The sequence below is a fragment of the Bufo bufo genome, chromosome 1 (genome assembly GCF_905171765.1).
Source record: "Bufo bufo chromosome 1, aBufBuf1.1, whole genome shotgun sequence".
NCBI classification, from domain to species: domain Eukaryota; kingdom Metazoa; phylum Chordata; class Amphibia; order Anura; family Bufonidae; genus Bufo; species Bufo bufo.
In genome coordinates, this window is record NC_053389.1 from 7,285,403 (window position 1) to 7,306,103 (window position 20,701).

Sequence of the window (20,701 nt, forward strand, 5' to 3'; positions counted from 1 at the left end):
GGTCTGAGTATCTCACAATCTGCTCAGTTACTGGGATTTTCACGCACAACCATTTCTAGGGTTTACAAAGAATGGTGTGAAAAGGGAAAAACATCCAGTATGCAGCCGTCCTGTGGGCAAAAATGCCTTGTGGATGCTAGAGGTTTTTTTTTCTCAGGAATGCCGCAGTGGATTTTCACAAGACTGGTAGCATTCTAATCAGAAGGATCAACCCTACCAGACAGCATGTCGGGGTTAATGCTGTGGATCCTACTGACAGGTGCTCTTTAAAGTAGATGAGTAAATGTGTATTTCTTGTCATTTATTATACTTGGCTACAAGATATGTGTAAAGGAGCACTCTGCATAGCGCAGGGTCTGAGGTAGGTGCCATGACTTGAAGATCTTCGAATCCTCGGGTCATTCCTCGCCCTCTCAGGCCCTGCACTAGGCCGACGGCATATACTGTATATTCCTCCTATAGAAACACCTTTTTCACTAATTTCCCTAAATTCCCGGGTAATATGCCGGTGATGATTTCTCCTATTAATGACGTGGGCTCGTTGTTCTCCACTTGTAGTCGCTTGATCTCGTCCTCCAGCGATTGACATTGCCTTTTGAAGCCCCCGGCCAGCATCTCTTGTTGTTCCTGCAGAGACAGAATGGAAATGATGACGGATGTAGGTATAGGGAATAATAGGGGGCACTACAGAGGGCAGAGCATTATAAATAAATTCTGCACTGTGGGGGAACATAAAACAGGGGCCTCTACAGAGGGCAGAGCATTATGAATAAAGGGGCACTGCTGGGATAGCATTATCACTATTGGTGGGACTTCTAGGAGCACTTCAGGGACTATCTGTATGGCACTGTTATTTCTGCAGTATAGTGGTGGCACAGCGGGCACAGCGGGCGCACTATTGGAGGTAGCAGTAATAAGTAGCACAGTTGGTGCACCAGGAGGAGAAGAATGATAGAAAAGTGAGGAATCTAACATGTCTGTGCAGTAAACACTACAGAGACGAGCTGTGGCTGGAATACTTTGTCATGGTGGTCTGGTCCGAATGGAGAAGATGAGGGAAGAGAACGTCTACATCAGAAGAGACATCACTGGATGGAAGAGGTATGTAATGCATACGTAATGTCCAATTCGAATAGACCTTCAGCAGTAGGGCTGGGGGTATGGGTTAGACAGAGAATTTGGCGCCATTTCAGTTTTCACCTCAGGCAGTAGAAGAGGTAGAATCGGCCCGACCCACAACTTTCAACTGAGACCTAAACACACAGATACAGCGGTGGACAGAAAGGGAACCACTCCCGGGAATATCGATTCCTGGCTGGCTGTCCTAATTAGGGCCCCAAGACATAACTCTCTCCAGGGGCCACATTATGGTTGGTTCACCTCGTGCTGTCCTATTACCTACGTTTATCATGGGTATAATCAGTGACAACTACTTTTCTGTGCTCGGAGCAGTTGTCCCCCCCCCCCCCCCCATCCCCCACTGATATAGGAACATCATAGAGTGTAGATTACACGGCCTGTAGTGGGCGGCAGAGAGCAGAAGAGTGAACTGCTCCTCATGGAATATGTGGAGGTCGGGCCGTCCCAGGAGGAGGACATGAGATCTGTTACCTTCAGTTTCTCTCCTATCAGCCACTCATTCTGTTCCTTCATCTTCTCCCTTTCCTCCAGCATTTTCTTCTCCAGCATTTCCATGTGAAGCTTGTAATTCTCCTGCTCCTTCTCTTGGTTCCTCTTCAGCTCCACGTTAGCTTTTTCCAGGATCTCCTTCTCTCTTGCTGCAGCTTCAGTCTGTGAATGCTGCTCTGGAGAAATAAATGGAGACGGCTGATGTTAGAATATTTGGATAAAGCATAACTCTAGACCTCTGTATATAATAAAGGATAACTCTAGACCTCTGTATATAATACATCTCACTAGCGAACCTTTTGGAAGTGTTTTCCTTTGAGTTAGAGTCTGACTTTTTGACAACCTCTCAGGACAAGGGACTAGTCAAGCCGAATATTCATCCGTAGACAGCTGTTTCGGGGTGTTCGCCCCATCAGTGCAATGTTAACCAGGCTTGTTAAACAGTCAGACTTTGACTCACAGGGAGCCACTTCCACAAGATGGCGCTAGTGAGATGGTTCTCCTTCCCTGGGAGATACCTCTTTGCATATTATTTTCCCATGAAGCATTGCCTACAAGTCTCCATACACAGCTGGTCTCTTTAAGGAGAACCAGGACCCTGCCTAAGCTGCGAGACCACGGGTGACACAAGGTCTTTGGCCTGGTTTGATTTCAGAGGTTACAGGGGTCATTATCTAGATGGCATCTTCTGAAATATGGACATTTCTCTGGGTTATAACATTTAGAAGGTTTGGCGATGTTGGATTGTAATATTGTAATGGATTGTAATGTTGCAATTTAATATATTTCATAATGGTTTACTTTGTTAATAAACTTGGCTTCTACGGCCTTACACCAAAGAAAGAGTCTCTGTGTGTTTTGTATGGCTGGGGGGTGTAGGGCATCAGCCGGATGGAATCTTCCCTCCTAATAAGTCATGCCCAGAGTGACAGAAGTGGGAGATTGTCATGTAAATGCGCCCCCTATAGGACATAATAAATTAAAGATTACAAAGCTAGTTAGGAGCAGCTTACCTTTACCCCCTTGGCTTTGACCTTCAGATACTCCGTCTCCAGAGATCTCTTCTCCTCAGTGAACATCTTATATCCCCCGGGCACAGAGAACCTTCCTTCCTTGATTCCGTTCTCCAGCCCCGCGCTCAGCTCCTGCAGTATAGCTCTGCACCTCCTCTCAGACGCCTCTTCATTTCTCTGCAGATACTCTGCCTTTCTATTACCCAACGCTTCCTACAAGAGAATAACATTCAGAAATGGTTCCCATAGCAAATTCTGTTCATTCCAGTCGTCTTTTCTGTCATTTACCTTCACAGCCATTAGATCTACGGGGACGTTTTTATGCTATGGCATAGTTAAAGACCGACTGCCCCCCCCCATAATATCAGTGCCCATTGTTATAGACAGTAGAGATAAGCAAATTCATTCTAAATGTTTTAAACTTGTTACAAATTTCACAAAAATTCTAATTCCAAACTAATCTTAAATTTTGACGATTCAACTTGGGCAAATTGGGCAAAATGCTGCCCCCCCTTTGACATTTCAAGTTAAGAACACTAGTGTGGGAAACTGGGCAGGGGAGATGCAGACATAGGCGAGTTTATGGACAGCATAGGGATTGTGAAGAAGATAGATTTAGTTAGGTGGATTGAATGACACGATTGAAAGTCAGGTTTTATCATTAGGGACAGGATGGGTCAGTCCGTGTACAGTGTCTGTTACAGGAGCTGTCCATATACAGACTGTTCTCCACTGCACATGAGCTTTTACAGACAGTACTCTTTTTTAGTGATGAGCAGCATGGGTCATATTCGAATTCGCGATATTTCGTGAATATTTTGTAGAATATTCCTTGAATATTCGCAAATTCGTATATTCGTTATATTCTAAGATTTTTTTTACTCGAAAAATCGGCAAGGTAATGATCGTGTAATATGCGAATTTTCGTCATGCGAATTTTCGTCATGCGAATTTTTATAGAGATTTTTTTCAACTTACAACTATTAGACAAAGAAGATTATAGCACTATATTAGCTAAATTGCTCTATATTCGTTTTTTTCCCCGAATATTTGCTATATTGCTATAACTTCGTTTTTTCAAATATTCGTAATATTCTAAAACAAGAATATATAGCAATATAGTGAATATTCGAAAAAAAAAAAACTAATTTAGAGCAATTTAGCTAACATAGTGCTATAATCTTTTTTTTTTTTATAGTTGTAATTTTTTTCCAATCTGAACTTCAGATGAGAAAAAAATTACAACTATTAGACAAAGAAGAATATAGCACTATATTAGCTAAATTGTTCTAAATTCGTTTTTTTCGAATATTCACTATATTGCTACATATTCTTGTTTTAGAATATTACGAATATTCGAAAAAACGAAGTTATAGCAATATAGCAAATATTCGGAAAAAAAAACGAATATAGAGCAATTTAGCTAATATAGTGCTATAATCTTCTTTGTCTAATAGTTGTAATTTTTTTCTCATCTGAAGTTCAGATTGGAAAAAAATTACAACTATAAAAAAAAAAAAGATTATAGCACTATGTTAGCTAAATTGCTCTAAATTAGTTTTTTTTTTTTCGAATATTCACTATATTGCTACATATTCTTGTTTTAGAATATTACGAATATTCGAAAAAACGAAGTTATAGCAATATAGCAAATATTCGGAAAAAAAAACGAATATAGAGCAATTTAGCTAATATAGTGCTATAATCTTCTTTGTCTAATAGTTGTAAGTTGAAAAAAATCGCAATAAAAATGTGAAAATTCGCAAACAACACTACTCCTAAAGTCAAATATACTGCAGCCTTCTCATTGGCCCACAAGCTAGAAGCAGGGAGAGGATCATGTGTACTGATTAAAAAAAAAATCGAATATTCGAAATTACGAATATATATCACTATATTTGAAATATTCGCGAATGTTCGAAGTACCTATATTCACGATAAAAATTCGAAATACGAATATTCGTGATCAACACTACTCTTTTTATGTGCCGAAGACAGCCTTTTTCTTTCCAAAAACTTCTTGCAATAAGCATATTTTTCTTCCACCTCACTTACTATTAGCCTGGCCTGGTATTCTTGATCTGTATCATTGAAGGAGAGTTTCATAAAGACTTTCACCGCTTCAGAATGACATTCCTTGTCCAGGTTCAGAAACTCCTCTTGTGTCTCAGTTGGAAATCTGCAGACATGGAGAGCCATCATCTCGTCATACTTAGATAAAGCGTCTTCTACGGCTCGAGAATTCTCAATCTTCGCCAATGCAATAACTGCATTTTCCATTGAAGGAATGGAACCACTGCGGATCGCCTCTACATAGGAGACTGCGACGTCCCCAAGACCTAATGATATAGAAGTGTGAGAATAAGACCATCTGCAGAAGATGGTGGAGAGAAAGTTACACCATAGAGCAAGGACCTACCTCTCCCGGTTATCGTGTACCCGCCTGATAGGGCTTTAACTGGACTCTTCTCATAAATGTACTCACAGAACTTTTTTGTCTGTTGTATAAAGGCAGGGTCCAGCTGAGAGTCCTGCACTTTATCCATGTTCTGGAGATCCAGCTTAGATGCCGGACGATCAAACACAAAACATTTGTGTGAATGGAAGTAATGGAGGATACACTCCCGGGGTAGGTTGTAATTCCGCACTGAGACACTCATTCCTGGAAATAGATTATACAGATGGATATTTATCAGGGTTGCAGACACTTCATCATCAGGTTCCTTGGCAGAATTTGGTGAAACACAAGTCAATGGCCATGGGATCCTCATCACTATAATGACTCCTACCTACTGTAGGCCTCACAGATTCTGCTTGTCCTTGAGAAATCATGTTTAAAGGAGATTGCTCTCCTCTTGGAACGGCCGTGGATGTAGTGAGCTAAGTAGAAGCCTGGACAGAGGGGCGGCTGTGGATGTAGTGAGGTGAGTAGAAGCCTGGACAGAGGGGCGGCTGTGGATGTAGTGAGGTAAGTAGAAGCCTGGACAGAGGGGCGGCCGTGGATGTAGTGAGGTAAGTAGTAGCCTGGACAGAGGGGCGGCTGTGGATGTAGTGAGGTAAGTAGAAGCCTGGACAGAGGGGCGGCCGTCGATTTAGTGAGGTGAGTAGAAGCCAAACCGGTCATGCTGGAGGATGTTGCAGGCAGCAGAACGTTCTCCACGGCGTCTCCAGACTCTGTCACGTCTGTCACATGTGCTCAGTGTGAACCTGTTTTCATCTGTGAAGAGCACAGGGCGCCAGTGGCGAATTTGCCAATCTTGGTGTTCTCTGGCAAATGCCAAACGTCCTGCACAGTGTTGGGCTGTAAGCACAACCCCCACCTGTGGACGTCGGGCCCTCATATCATCCTCATGGAGTCTGTTTCTGACCGTTTTAGCAGACACATGCACATTGGTGGCCTGCTGGAGGTCATTTTGCAGGGCTCTGGCAGTGCTCCTCCTGTTCCTCCTTGCACAAAGGCGGAGGTAGCAGTCCTGCTGCTGGGTTGTTGCCCTCCTACGGCCTCCTCCACATCTCCTGATGTACTGGCCTGTCTCCTGGTAGCGCCTCCAGGCTCTGGACACTACGCTGACAGACACAGCAAACCTTCTTTTGATGTGCCATCCTGGATAAGCTGCACTACCTGAGCCACTTGTGTGGGTTGTAGACTCTGTCTCATGCTACCACTAGAGTGAAAGCACCGCCAGCATTCAAAAGTGACCAAAACATCAGCCAGGAAGCATAGGAACTCAGAAGTAGTCTGTGATCACCACCTGCAGAACCACTCCTTTATTGGGGGTGTCTTGCTAATTGCCTATAATTTCCACCTGTTGTTTATCCCATTTGCACAACAGCATGTGAAATTGATTTTCACTCAGTGTTGCTTCCTAAGTGGACAGTTTGATTTCACAGAAGTGTGATTGACTTGGAGTTACATTGTGTTGTTTAAGTGTTCCCTTTATTTTTTTGAGCAGTGTATGTATAGTAACTGTGGAAAATGACTAGCTTCTCAGTGTACAGACTAGACATTTCCAAAGTCTCTCAGTATTAGGCTAGTTTTATACTAGCATTAAAATCTTCCGGCAGGCTGTTCCAGCAGAGCAGTAGCCCGCCCGACTTCATTGTATCAGCATAGCCGGATGCTGCCTTTCCCCGCCGGAGCCCATTGAGTATATTGGGACCCAGCAGGGATCTGGCCTGTTTGTGGCATTCAGCCGGAAAAATAAATACGCAAGCATCGCGTTTTTCATCCGTCTGAATGCCGCCACTAATGCCGGAAACAGGACAGATTTCATTATAGTCAATAGGGCCTGGCAGTGCTTCGCTCCTTTTTGGCTATGCTAGATACAATGAACTCCCATAGGTTGTTACTCTGCCGAAATAGCCTGCCAGAAGATTTTAACGTTAGTGTGAAACTAGCCTTAGCTGGCTGTGAATGAACCCTTTCCACACTGCAGTGTAAATACAGTGTAATACCAGTGCAAATGAACAGGATATACAGTGGATATAAAAAGTCTACACACCCCTGTTAAAATGTCAGGTTTCTGTGATGTAAAAAAATGAGACAAAGGAAAATCATTTCAGAACTTTTTCCCCCTTTAATGTGACCTATAAACTGTACAACTCAATTAAAAAACAAACTGAAATCTTTTAGGTAGAGGGAAGAAAAAAAATATAACAATAAAATATGGTTGCATAAGTGTGAACACCCTTAACTAATACTTTGTTGAAGCACCTTTTGATTTTATTGCAGCACTCAGTCTTTTTGGGTATGAGTCTATCAGCATGGCACATTTTGACTTGACCCACTCTTCTTTGCAAAAACCCTCCAAATCTGTCAGATTGCGAGGGCATCTCCTGGGCACAGCCCTCTTCAGATCACCCCACAGATTGCGAGGGCATCTCCTGGGCACAGCCCTCTTCAGATCACCCCACAGATGTCGAGGGCATCTCCTGGGCACGGCCCTCTTCAGATCACCCCACAGATTTTCAGTCGGATTCAGGTCTGGGCTCTGGCTGGGCCATTCCAAAACTTTCATCTTCTTCTGGTGAAGCCATTCCTTTGTTAATTTGGATGTATGCTTTGGGTTGTTGTCATGCTGAAAGATTAAGTTCCTCTTCAAGTTCAGCTTTCTAGCAGAAGCCTGAAGGTTTTGTGCCAATATTGACTGGTATTTGGGACTGTTCAGAATTCCCTCTAGCTTAAATAAGACCCCAGTTCCAGCTGAAGAAGAACAGCCCCTTGGCATGATGCTGCCACCACCATGCTCCACTGTGGGTACGGTGTTCTTTTGGCGATGTGCAGTGTTGTTTTTGCGCCAAACATATCTTTTGGAATTATGGCCAAAAAGTCCAACCTTGGTTTCATCAGACCATTACACCTTTTCCCACATGCTTTTTGGGAGACTTTTGCAAAATGTAGCCTGGCTTGGATGTTTTTCTTGGTAAGAAAAGGCTTTCGTCTTGCCCCTCTACCCCATAGCCCAGACATATGAAGAATACGGGAGATTGTTGTCACATGGACCACACAGCCAGGACTTGCCAGATATTCCTGCAGCTCCTGTAATGTTGCTGTAGGCCTCTTGGTCGCCTCCCAGACCAGTTTTCTTCTCGTCTTTTCATCAGTTTTAGAGGGACGTCCAGGGCTTGGTGATGTCACTGTTGTGCCATATCTCCTCCACTTGATGATGACGGTCTCCACTGTGCTCCATGGTATATCTAATGCCTTGGAAATTCTTTTGTCCCCTTCTCCTGACTGATACCTTCTAACAACGAGATCCCTCTGATGCTTTGGAAGCTCTCTGTGGACCACGGCTTCTGCTGTGGGATGCGACTAAGAAAATTTCAGGAAAGAACTAGAGCAGCTGAGCTTTATCTGGGGTTAATCAGAGGCCCTTTACATGATGGCCGGTGTCTGCTGACTCCGATCTAACAGGATTCTGAATGTGATTGCTTCATTCTGAACACAGCCACATCCCCAGTTATAAGAGGGTGTGCACATTTATGCAACCACATTATTTAGTTTTTTTTGTTTTCTTCCCTCCACCTAAAAGATTTCAGTTTGTTTTTCAATTGAGTTGTACAGTTTATAGGTCACATTAAAGGGGGGAAAAGTTCTGAAATGATTTATCTTTGTCTCATTTTTTTACATCACAGAAACCTGACATTCTAACAGGGGTGTGTAGACTTTTTATATCCACTGTATAACAATAAACCAATAAACATATAAAATGCAGTTCAACAATATAAAACAGTATAGTTATAAACAACATCATAAATCACACTTTAACCCTTAAAGGGGTTGTCCGCTTTTTTTCTATTGATGACCTATCCTTTTTCTATTGCTGACTCCTTGCACTGGATCGGCGTCCACTCCGCCGATCAGCTGTTTAAATAGAATAGGAGGAAGCCGTCCCATAGAAGTGATTGTGGCGGCTTCTTGTAATGTCACCTTCTCACCATGGAGGTTGTGACAACAAGCAGGTAAACAATGAAGAGAAAGCTGCGTTAGCGTTAAGCGTCACCTTCTCTTCAAACAGCTGATCAGTGTGGGTGCTGGGAGTCAGACCCCCGCCAATCTGATATTGATGACCTATCCTAGGACATCAATATAAAAAAAGGGGACAACCCCTTTAAGTGTAATAAAGTAGGGAGTTGCCGATGTCCCCAAGCATCCATATTCCAAAGTACCTATGCTCCAGGGCACTACAGTGAAGTATTCCTAAATGCAGTGCAACAGAAGGCATTACTTTTAGGGGAGTGTCTGTCAGCGCAGTGTCGACTGGTTCCAATAGCAATCCGCAGGATTTGGTTTCATCAGAATGAACATTTTCAGTGTAAGGTTTTTACCTTTCTTCAGCTTCAAGGCATTTTTCAGATACTCGTCCTCGGTGATGTCCTTCCCATCTATTTGCAGCTGAAGGTTGAAATCTCGAACACACCATACGAAGGACGGGAAAAATCTCTTGAACTCTGATGAATCATCTTCTAACTCTGCTTGCTCGGTGGATTTCACTTTTATTTTCTCAGTCAGTTCAGTGACATAACTAGGAGAAGGTAAGGAGTAATATGTGCAGTATCTATGGTTTCTCTAGGAGATCTACTCCCCGGACCCAAAGAGGATGTCCAATGAATGGGCACAACGCAAAGTAATTTCCCCTCCCTCCATTCTTCCTTTCCTTTGTTTCTCAGTCTGCGTTCACACAGGGCGGCTGTCACATGAGGCCAAAACCGCATTAATAGAGGCCATTATGCAGCAGAGCTAAGCAGACTACACGTAAATCACTTACAAACCAGAAGCAGTCTACACTGCGTGCAGAATTATTAGGCAAATTAGTATTTTGACCACATCATCCTCTTTATGCATGTTGTCTTACTCCAAGCTGTATAGGCTCGAAAGCCTACTACCAATTAAGCATATTAGGTGATGTGCATCTCTGTAATGAGAAGGGGTGTGGTCTAATGACATCAACACCCTATATTAGGTGTGCATAATTATTAGGCAACTTCCTTTCCTTTGGCAAAATGGGTCAAAAGAAGGACTTGACAGGCTCAGAAAAGTCAAAAATAGTGAGATATCTTGCAGAGGGATGCAGCACTCTTAAAATTGCAAAGCTTCTGAAGCGTGATCATCGAACAATCAAGCGTTTCATTCAAAATAGTCAACAGGGTCGCAAGAAGCGTGTGGAAAAACCAAGGCGCAAAATAACTGCCCATGAACTGAGAAAAGTCAAGCGTGCAGCTGCCAAGATGCCACTTGCCACCAGTTTGGCCATATTTCAGAGCTGCAACATCACTGGAGTGCCCAAAAGCACAAGGTGTGCGATACTCAGAGACATGGCCAAGGTAAGAAAGGCTGAAAGACGACCACCACTGAACAAGACACACAAGCTGAAACGTCAAGACTGGGCCAAGAAATATCTCAAGACTGATTTTTCTAAGGTTTTATGGACTGATGAAATGAGAGTGAGTCTTGATGGGCCAGATGGATGGGCCCGTGGCTGGATTGGTAAACAGCAGAGAGCTCCAGTCCGACTCAGACTCCAGCAAGGTGGAGGTGGAGTACTGGTTTGGGCTGGTATCATCAAAGATGAGCTTGTGGGGCCTTTTCGGGTTGAGGATGGAGTCAAGCTCAACTCCCAGTCCTACTGCCAGTTTCTGGAAGACACCTTCTTCAAGCAGTGGTACAGGAAGAAGTCTGCATCCTTCAAGAAAAACATGATTTTCATGCAGGACAATGCTCCATCACACGCGTCCAAGTACTCCACAGCGTGGCTGGCAAGAAAGGGTATAAAAGAAGAAAATCTAATGACATGGCCTCCTTGTTCACCTGATCTGAACCCCATTGAGAACCTGTGGTCCATCATCAAATGTGAGATTTACAAGGAGGGAAAACAGTACACCTCTCTGAACAGTGTCTGGGAGGCTGTGGTTGCTGCTGCACGCAATGTTGATGGTGAACAGATCAAAACACTGACAGAATCCATGGATGGCAGGCTTTTGAGTGTCCTTGCAAAGAAAGGTGGCTATATTGGTCACTGATTTGTTTTTGTTTTGTTTTTGAATGTCAGAAATGTATATTTGTGAATGTTGAGATGTTATATTGGTTTCACTGGTAAAAATAAATAATTGAAATGGGTATATATTAGTTTTTTGTTAAGTTTCCTAATAATTATGCACAGTAATAGTCACCTGCACACACAGATATCCCCCTAAAATAGCTAAAACTAAAAACTACTTCCAAAAATATTCAGCTTTGATATTAATGAGTTTTTTGGGTTCATTGAGAACATGGTTGTTGTTCAATAATAAAATTAATCCTCAAAAATACAACTTGCCTAATAATTCTGCACTCCCTGTATGTGTCAGCCTCTCTGTCTCCAGAAGACCGTCCCTTCTCTTCCTCCTCACCTCTAATACACTTCCATGTAATCTGTTCCTTCAGTGAGCAGGCAGCCCATCTTCGCAGAAGATGCATTTGAGCAGTGAATTGAGGGTTAATGAATAAAGGGGGTCATGAGAAACACATGCTAACAGGAGTGACAAAAGTCACTCCAACTTTTATTCTTAAAGGCTATGTACACCTTTGGGGGCATTTTCTTTTTTATTACTGCATTGTACACATTTTTAGCTAAAAATATTTTTTTAAAATTTGTCTTTATTAAAAATATTGAATCCTTTTTTCTGTACAGAGCTGAGATGCTCTAGTAACACCCTTTGGATTTTCTCTCTTTTCCGTCAGACAAGGGGCTGATGGGCTCCTTATCTCTGCTCTCTGACATTATAAACACTCGTTATAGCTCAGTTCTTATCTTTATGATAAGAATGTGGCTTAAATAAGTGTTTAGAGATAAGGGTTGTTAGATGGCACAAAGTGAAAGTATCAGTCACACAGCTGGAAAAACAGTTAATCCTTTGTGACACAACAGCTCAATATTTTTAATAAAGGTCAATTGAAGAAAAGATTTTTAGCCAAAATGAGTAACATCCAAATCATAAAAAAATAATGCCTCCGAAGGTGTACATAGCCTTTAAGTTAAAGGGGTTATTCGATTTCTGAAACATGCCTCCCATGTGCCGGGCCCCTCACAGATAATATACTTACCCCGCTCCCGGCGCTGCTCCTGGTCCCCGCACCACCGCTGCTGCTTCTCCCGGCACACGGATGAAAACATCCGGTGTCGGGGGTGAAGAGCAGCCAATGGCAGGCGGGAACGGGGACGAGCCTCCCAAGCATCACCCGCATTGCTAGGGAGGCTCATCCCTGTCCGCCATTGGCTGCTTCGCGATGCTAGGGAGACTCCTCCCTGTCCCCGCCTGCCATTGGCTGCTCCACGATGCTACAGAGGCTCATCCCCGTCCCCACCTACCAATGGCTTCTCCGCGATGCTAGGGAGGCTCTACCCCTTCCCCGCCTGCCATTGGCTTCTCCGCGATGCTAGAGGCTCATTCTCGTCCCTTCCTGCCATTGGCTGCCCCCCCCCCCCCCCCCCCGACACCGGATGTTCTCATCCGTTTGCAGGGAGAAGCAGCAGTGGCGGTGCGGGGAGCAGAAGAGGAGCAAGTATATTATCTCTGAGGGGCCCGGCACATGGAGGGTGGGGGTGTTTCAGAAATCGGATAACCCCTTTAAAGGGGTATTCCCATCTTTATTCTGTATGGCATAGCCACATGATATGCTATAAACGTGCGATAGTTGCAGGCCCACCTGTGGGACTCACATCTGTCTCTAGAATTAGCCCAGTACTCCGTCCTGTGCCCTTTTTCACCCTCCTTCATGAATATGGCAGGTGTGAAAGCACCTCATATGGTTAATCACTTATATGGAGATCTATGAAGTTGTATGGCGCCACAATGACACCGCAGTGTGCACGATGCCAAGAGCCAGTCTTCTAGTATTTCTCCAGCTTCCACTGGTAAGATGCTACAACCCCTATCATGCTCATGTAAAGGATACTGGAGCTGATCCATGGCCTGCTGGTCGATTGTCCCTACGCTGTTAAATACCAGGGTGCTGCTGAGAAGAACGGCGAGGGCGAAAATCCAGGAATCATTCTCACTGTTTCCCTGAAATACAACAAGAGGCTTCTTTATCCAATCAAACCGGGTCAAAAAGGAGAAGTGTTTACACGACAGAACCGAACCCCAAATGTGTGACCTCTGTGTGACCCCAATAAATGTGTGACCTCTGTGTGACCTCAATAAATGTGTGACCCCTATGGTGTGACCCCTATTGTCTGACCCCTAATGTGTACTACAAGAAAATTTAGACTAGAACCTTCAGAATCACAGATGCAGATCCATGAAGCAAACATGATTATAAAATAGAAAATGGCTGCACACCATTATATATACAAACAATAGAGCTAAGAAATGGGGGTCATTCTAAATAAAAGTGGTACAATACCGACTATAAATGAGTCAATGGAAGCTCTTAGAGCACATTTTTGATCAAACATGTGTCGGGCCCATCTACCAGGCGTCAAGGTGGCTTCTGCAGATGGGTCCCTAACACTAGTATGACCTCTAATGTGTGACCCCAATAAATGTCTGATCTGTAACAAACGTGAGACCTCTAATACAGTACATTTGTGACCACAAATACATGTGTGACCTCTAATGTGTGGCCTCTAATGCACATGTGCTCCGATCACACGGTATCAGTGTTAGAAGTGTGGCAGTGTGGTCAGTCTATGGATTCCTCTAGCTCTCCATTGTTGTATCTGGTTTAGGGTCAGAAGCACCAGTCGTCTGCAGCATCTGCTCATAGCGGCCACTGTAGGGATGACTGCGCTCAGACAGATAGGATGCTGGGAGTTATACCAGAGATCCAGTACAGATAATAACACATTATGGATCTAGGCTGGCCAGATGTCTGGTTTTAGGCCAAACAGTCCAGCTTCCTGGCTCCCTGCCCTCCATCTGTAAGTCCTCCTTTTCTGTGGCTCTCACGCTTAGTCATTAGAGGCCCGGGGCCAACAGGACATCCCGCTCTGTGACTGGAGTGACGTGAGCTATTCCCTGTCTGCTGAACCAGTCCAGAGGTGAGTGCCCAGCTTTCATCATCCCACTCGGCCAGGCACAGAGCAGGAGAACCTGACTGAGCACGTGAGGAGCATCCGGCACTCAGCCCAATCACTGCAACAGAAGGCCTATGAAAGTGTCCACCCTAGATGGACCTCACACCACTAGCTCTATGCTGTATATACGGCAGCGATGACTCCGGCTTCAGGAATGTTCACACTGACCTTCTCCACGTCACCCAGGCCTTCTGTGTCCAGCAGCACCAGGGTGTGCCCATGTTTCACAGGGTGAGGAACGCACCACATCCAGATACCTTTAGTCATGGACTGGACTGTCGAGCCCAAGGAGAAGCCTGAATGGACAAACACACAGAGGTAATAGGAAGGGGTTATACAAGAAGTGACCAAGGGCAGTGCCCATCATCAACGTGGAGAGGACCATGGTCAGCAAAGGAGGGTGGAGGCCAATAGTGGTAGACGCTTCCTCCAACGCTCCATTGTCTCCATGAGGAGATACATGGCCCAGGACCTGGTCCTATCATTTCATGTCTTTCAACAGAATAGGAATCTAATTTCCGGGGGTCTCCAGCACACATTCCGCCTCTCACCATTTTTACACCCCGCCAGTCTGTTCATCAGATAGGACTTCCCGGTCCGGTATTTCCCGACTATGGCCACAACAACCACCTTCTGAGGAAAGCGGGATAAGATTTCCAGGGCCTCCTGATTCACCCGGATGGTCCCATCCTCGTGGTTCTCTATCAGACACACTGGACGCTCCATTATCGGAAAATCTGAAATAGAAGGAAATAGAAGTTACCTCCAGTATAGCAGAGCCGTGCCTCCGGTATATAGCAGAGCCGTGCCTCCGGTATACAGCAGAGCCGTGACTCCGGTATACAGCAGAGCCGTGCCTCCGGTATACAGCAGAGCCGTGCCTCCGGTATACAGCAGAGCCGTGACTCCGGTATACAGCAGAGCCGTGACTCCGGTATACAGCAGAGCATCTGGTATACAGCAGAGCCGTGACTCCGGTATACAGCAGAGCCGTGACTCCGGTATACAGCAGAGCCGTGACTCCGGTATACAGCAGAGCCGTGACTCCGGTATACAGCAGAGCCGTGACTCCGGTATACAGCAGAGCCGTGACTCCGGTATACAGCAGAGCCGTGACTCCGGTATACAGCAGAGCCGTGACTCCGGTATACAGCAGAGCCGTGACTCCGGTATACAGCAGAGCCGTGACTCCGGTATACAGCAGAGCCGTGACTCCGGTATACAGCAGAGCCGTGACTCCGGTATACAGCAGAGCCGTGACTCCGGTATACAGCAGAGCCGTGACTCCGGTATACAGCAGAGCCGTGACTCCGGTATACAGCAGAGCCGTGACTCCGGTATACAGCAGAGCCGTGACTCTGGTATACAGCAGAGCCGTGACTCCGGTATACAGCAGAGCCGTGACTCCGGTATACAGCAGAGCCGTGCCTCCGGTATACAGCAGAGCCGTGCCTCCGGTATACCGCAGAGCCGCGACTCCGGTATACAGCAGAGCCGTGACTCCGGTATACAGCAGAGCCGTGACTCCGGTATACAGCAGAGCCGTGCCTCCTGTATACAGCAGAGCCGTGACTCCGGTATACAGCTGAGCCGTGACTCCGGTATACAGCAGAGCCGTGCCTCCTGTATACAGCAGAGCCGTGACTCCGGTATACAGCTGAGCCGTGACTCTGGTATACAGCAGAGCCGTGCCTCCGGTATACAGCAGAGCCGTGCCTCCGGAATATAGCAGAGCCGTGCCTCCGGAATATAGCAGAGCCGCGACTCCGGTATACAGCAGAGCCGTGACTCCGGTATACAGCAGAGCATCTGGTATACAGCAGAGCCGTGCCTCCGGTATACAGCAGAGCCGTGCCTCCGGTATACAGCAGAGCATCTGGTATACAGCAGAGCCGTGCCTCCGGTATACAGCTGAGCCGTGCCTCCGGTATACAGCAGAGCCGTGCCTCCGGTATACAGCAGAGCCGTGACTCCGGTATACAGCAGAGCATCTGGTATACAGCAGAGCCGTGCCTCCGGTATACAGCAGAGCCGTGCCTCCGGTATACAGCAGAGCATCTGGTATACAGCAGAGCCGTGCCTCCGGTATACAGCTGAGCCGTGCCTCCGGTATACAGCAGAGCCGTGACTCCGGTATACAGCAGAGCATCTGGTATACAGCAGAGCCGTGCCTCCGGTATACAGCAGAGCCGTGCCTCCGGTATACAGCTGAGCCGTGACTCCGGTATACAGCAGAGCCGTGACTCCGGTATACAGCAGAGCCGCGCCTCCGGTATACAGCAGAGCCGTGCCTCCGGTATACCGCAGAGCCGCGACTCCGGTATACAGCAGAGCCGTGACTCCGGTATACAGCAGAGCATCTGGTATACAGCAGAGCCGTGCCTCCGGTATACAGCAGAGCCGTGCCTCCGGTATACAGCTGAGCCGTGACTCCGGTATACAGCAGAGCCGTGACTCCGGTATACAGCAGAGCCGTGACTCCGGTATACAGCAGAGCCGTGCCTCCTGTATACAGCAGAGCCGTGACTCCGGTATACAGCAGAGCCGTGACTCCGGTATACAGTAGGGCAGTGCCTCCGGTATATAGCAGAGCCTCCAGTATACAGCAGAGCCGTGCCTCCTGTATACAGCAGAGCCTTGACTCCGGGATACAGCAGAGCCGTGACTCTGGTATACAGCAGAGCCGTGCCTCCTGTATACAGCAGAGCCGTGCCTCCGGAATATAGCAGAGCCGCGACTCCGGTATACAGCAGAGCCGCGACTCCGGTATACAGCAGAGCCGTGACTCCGGTATACAGCAGAGCCGTGCCTCTGGTGTATAGCAGAGCTGTGCCTCCGGTGTATAGCAGAGCCGTGCCTCTGGTGTATAGCAGAGCCGTGCCTCCGGTGTATAGCAGAGCCGTGCCTCCGGTGTATAGAAGAGCCGTGCCTCCACTATAGCAGTGCCTCCAGTATATAGTAAGGCCGTGCCTCCGGTGTATAGCAGAGCTGTGCCTCCACTATAGCAGTGCCTCCAGTATATAGTAAGGCCGTGCCTCCGGTGTATAGCAGAGCCGTGCCTCCGGTGTATAGCAGAGCTGTGCCTCCAGTGTATAGCAGAGCCGTGCCTCCACTATAGCAGTGGCTCCAGTATATAGTAAGGCCGTGCCTCCGGTGTATAGCAGAGCCGTGCCTCCGGTGTATAGCAGAGCCGTGCCTCCACTATAGCAGTGCCTCCAGTATATAGTAAGGCTGTGCCTCCGGTGTATAGCAGAGCCGTACCTCCTGGAATGCGGCAGCTTGCATTCGCCAGTCTTCTGTACTGCCATAGTGTTACCCTCCCCTGGTGATCTCGGGGATACTGTGCAGATATGGCTGTAGGAATGTTATTGCTTTAGGCTCCAGGATCAGAAGCGGTTGGTCTGAGGCTACACGATGGCTTTTTCCGCAGACACCTGTCACATGACCAGAGATCTCTGTGTAGCAGGACAGCCATTGAACTGAATGGGGTCAGGGCGCAGCTCGCAAGATGTCCCAAGTGCGGTCCCCCGAACAGCAAAAAAGTCCTCCACTGCCCTGTATATACTGTATACTCCCCTCCCTCGTCGTATCAGATCTCAGGTACTGACAGTGCGGCCGATACAGGGTATCAAATAAAGTAACAAAAAACACAAAGTGGAAAATAATCAGTAAATAATTTATATGTACCTCAAAATGGTCGCATTTAAAACATGATCGATCCCACAAAAAACGCCCTCATACGGCTGCATCGACGGGAAAATAATAAAGTTACTTCTCTTTGAATGTGAGGACACAAACAACAAATACCACAAAAAACAAAGAGTACATAAAACTATTTACATTGTGTAAAAGTAGTAAAACGTAAAAAAACTATACATATTTGGTATCGCTGCATTCGCACCAACCCATAGAGCAAAGGAAACACATTAGGGGTCATTTATTATAGTGTTTTGCCCCTGTTTTAGTCAAATTTTTCCTATTTTAGACGGTCTAATTTTTTAGGCGCATTTACTGATGAAAGCGCTCCTGCTTCCGAAGCGTTTGCACCTCATTCCACAATTTTCAGTTTTAGACTAATTTTGGTGACGGTTTTTTGTGCCTTTTTTCGGCCTATCTATGTAGGTGCGCCTTTTTTACCCAAGAATTAGGTGCAAAAACATTGTAATTTTGACTCCTCTCCAGCGGTGGCGCAGTTCTGTTCATCCCCTTTGCGTTATTATCAGGGAGACGAGCGCCTTTTCACAAACAGAAAACATGTCGATATGGCTGCAACTTTTTCACTGCACTTTTGCACCTAATTCGTGAGTGACCAACATGTAGTCGTATTCACACGATCCCCCCCGCGCCCTGACGGATACAAAGACGCTTTATTCATCACTTGCTGCGCGACTCCTTGTAAATACTACAGTCTAATCAACTGCGCCGGTCTAATCACGCTCTAAAAAACAGTCGGTATAAGAAATGACCCCCATCATTAGTGCCACACGGCGAACAGCTCAGAATTTAAAACTCAAAAACACAAGGGCGAAATTGCTGTTTTTGTTCCATTTCCCCCAGAAAGAGTTGAAAAAGTTGAATCATTAACCCCTTCAGCAACCATAACGTACCTGTGGGAATATATGGAGCGTGCTGCTGCGGTGAGCCTGCTCCATACGCGGCGGGTGCTGGCTGTATAATACAGCAAGCACCTGGCCACAATGACTGGGATCGGTGATGACGCCGAACCTGGTCATTTAGATGCTGCAGTTAATAGCAATCTATGGAGTTAGGTAGAGGGAGAAGGCTCTCGCTGCCTTCGGATAGGAGCCCCCTTAGTGAAATAGTGGGGCTCCAATCAGTTACCATTACAACCTGGGAGCTGCTGAAGGTTCCCAGGTCTGTCACAGTAAGATGCCTGCTAAGCTGTGCATGAGGCACTGCACAGCCGCAGAATCCCATTTACCATAATAATTCTCTGTTATGATGTATGGGACAAGTGATCAAAAGATCCCAGGTTCTAGCCCCATAAGGGGACTAAAAGTTATTGTGTGAAAAGTAAAAAAAAAAATTATAATATTAAAAGTTCAAATAATTTCCCCTTTTCAATATTACATATACAAATTAAACAATTAAAAAATTATCAGGTATCGCCGCAACCAAAAATGTTGGAACTATTAAAATATAAAAATATTTTTCCTGCATGGTGTAGATTGTAATAGAAAAAAATAAAAACTCACGATTCACCATGTTTTGGTCACCGTATCCACCCCCCCCATAAAATTTAATAACAGGGATAGCGCTTGTTGAGACGAACGTAAGGGCTCCGTGCCCATGCTGCGAGCCGCATACGCGGTTCCGCAAAACACGGGTCACCAGCCGTGTGCATTCCGCATCACTTGAATGGGTCCGCAAATCCGGAAATGCGGTGCGGAACGGAAGCACGGAACAGAAGCCCACAGAAGCTCTACGGAGTGATTCTGTGGTGTTCCGTTTCCGTGCTTCCGTTCCGTAAAAGGATAGAACTTGTTCTATCTTTTTGCGTAACGTACGGATCACAGACCCCATTGAAGTGAATGGGTCTGCAATCTGCATGCGGCTGCCCCACGGTTGTTGCCCGTGCATTGCGGACCGCAATTTGCGGTCCAAAGCACGGGCACGGAGTCTTTTCGTTCGTGTGAACAAGCCCATAGTAGTACACTGATCAAAAAATTGTATCAATAAGCCAATAAGCACTATTGTCCGTCCTGCAAAAAAACTCCCACACAGAAATATAAAAAATGTATGACTGTCAGAAAATGGCGATGCAAAGATTATTTTTTTCTAATGTTTTTAATTTTTTAAAAATAGTAAAGCAGAAAATATACGATACAAATTTGGTATCGCCGTAATCATATTGAGCCACATAATAAGGACGTCATGTCAGGCTTCCTGCACAGTGAGCACTGTAAAATCAAAACCAAAAAAACATTGTCGGAATTATGGATTTTTTTCAAATTTCACTCCATAAAGAATTTTTTTTCCATTTTCCAATACAAGACACGGTAAATGAAATGGTGCCATAAAAATCTAACTTCTCCCCTCATGTGACTATATGAATGGAAGATTAAAAATGCTTCTTTTTCAAACGTGATTGATGCCACAGAAATACCCGCGTGGCTGCATCGACCGAAAAAGAAAAAAGTTATTTCTCTTTGAAGAAATTCCCTTAGTCCTAAAGGGTAAAGTAAGAAGCCCCAGCCCTCAAAGGGTTAAGCGGTGCCTCTGCTGCAGAGTTATGTCTCGTGGCTGAATGCGGTGACTTACGTGACTTTACACGATGCAAATTCTGATGAGAAAATCCGTCCTCACCGTGCAGGTAGGTCGCCCGCTCCGTGCTCAGCTCTCTGGTCGTCACCCGCCGGCTCGCCCTTATTATATATTCTCAACTGAAAGTGAAAGTAAGACGACTTCCTCTGCTTCTCTCCCTCCACATACTTCTGGTCGTGCACTAGACAATTAACCCCTCATAAGGGCTGCACAGGA

At 45.8% G+C, this 20,701-nt stretch overlaps 1 protein-coding gene across 1 annotated transcript; it reads right to left on the reverse strand.

Annotated features, from left to right (window-relative positions):
• Positions 1-149: 149 nt before the first annotated feature.
• LOC120987296 (guanylate-binding protein 1-like) lies at positions 150-20,618 on the reverse strand. Its single transcript, XM_040415874.1, has 11 exons — positions 20,483-20,618; positions 14,752-14,937; positions 14,369-14,496; positions 13,078-13,187; positions 9,471-9,667; positions 5,062-5,304; positions 4,698-4,981; positions 2,643-2,855; positions 2,431-2,535; positions 1,612-1,827; positions 150-627 (listed from the first exon to the last, which is right to left on the reverse strand). Exons 2-11 carry the CDS (start codon positions 14,924-14,926, stop codon positions 457-459), a joined length of 1,842 nt encoding a protein of 613 aa, XP_040271808.1. The 5' UTR covers positions 14,927-14,937; positions 20,483-20,618; the 3' UTR covers positions 150-456.
• Positions 20,619-20,701: the final 83 nt, after the last annotated feature.

What these genes read in the sequence shown, in the direction of transcription:
- LOC120987296 (XM_040415874.1), bottom strand. Translation starts at nt 14,926, where the DNA reads ATGGAGCGTCCAGTGTGTCTGATAGAGAACCACGAGGATGGGACCATC. An exon ending in TCAAAGCCAAGGGGGTAAAG is followed by an intron (nt 2,536 to 2,642) that starts GTAAGCTGCTCC and finishes ATGACTTATTAG; the next exon opens with GAGGGAAGATTCCATCCGGC. An exon ending in TGATAGGAGAGAAACTGAAG is followed by an intron (nt 628 to 1,611) that starts GTAACAGATCTC and finishes CTGTCTCTGCAG; the next exon opens with GAACAACAAGAGATGCTGGC.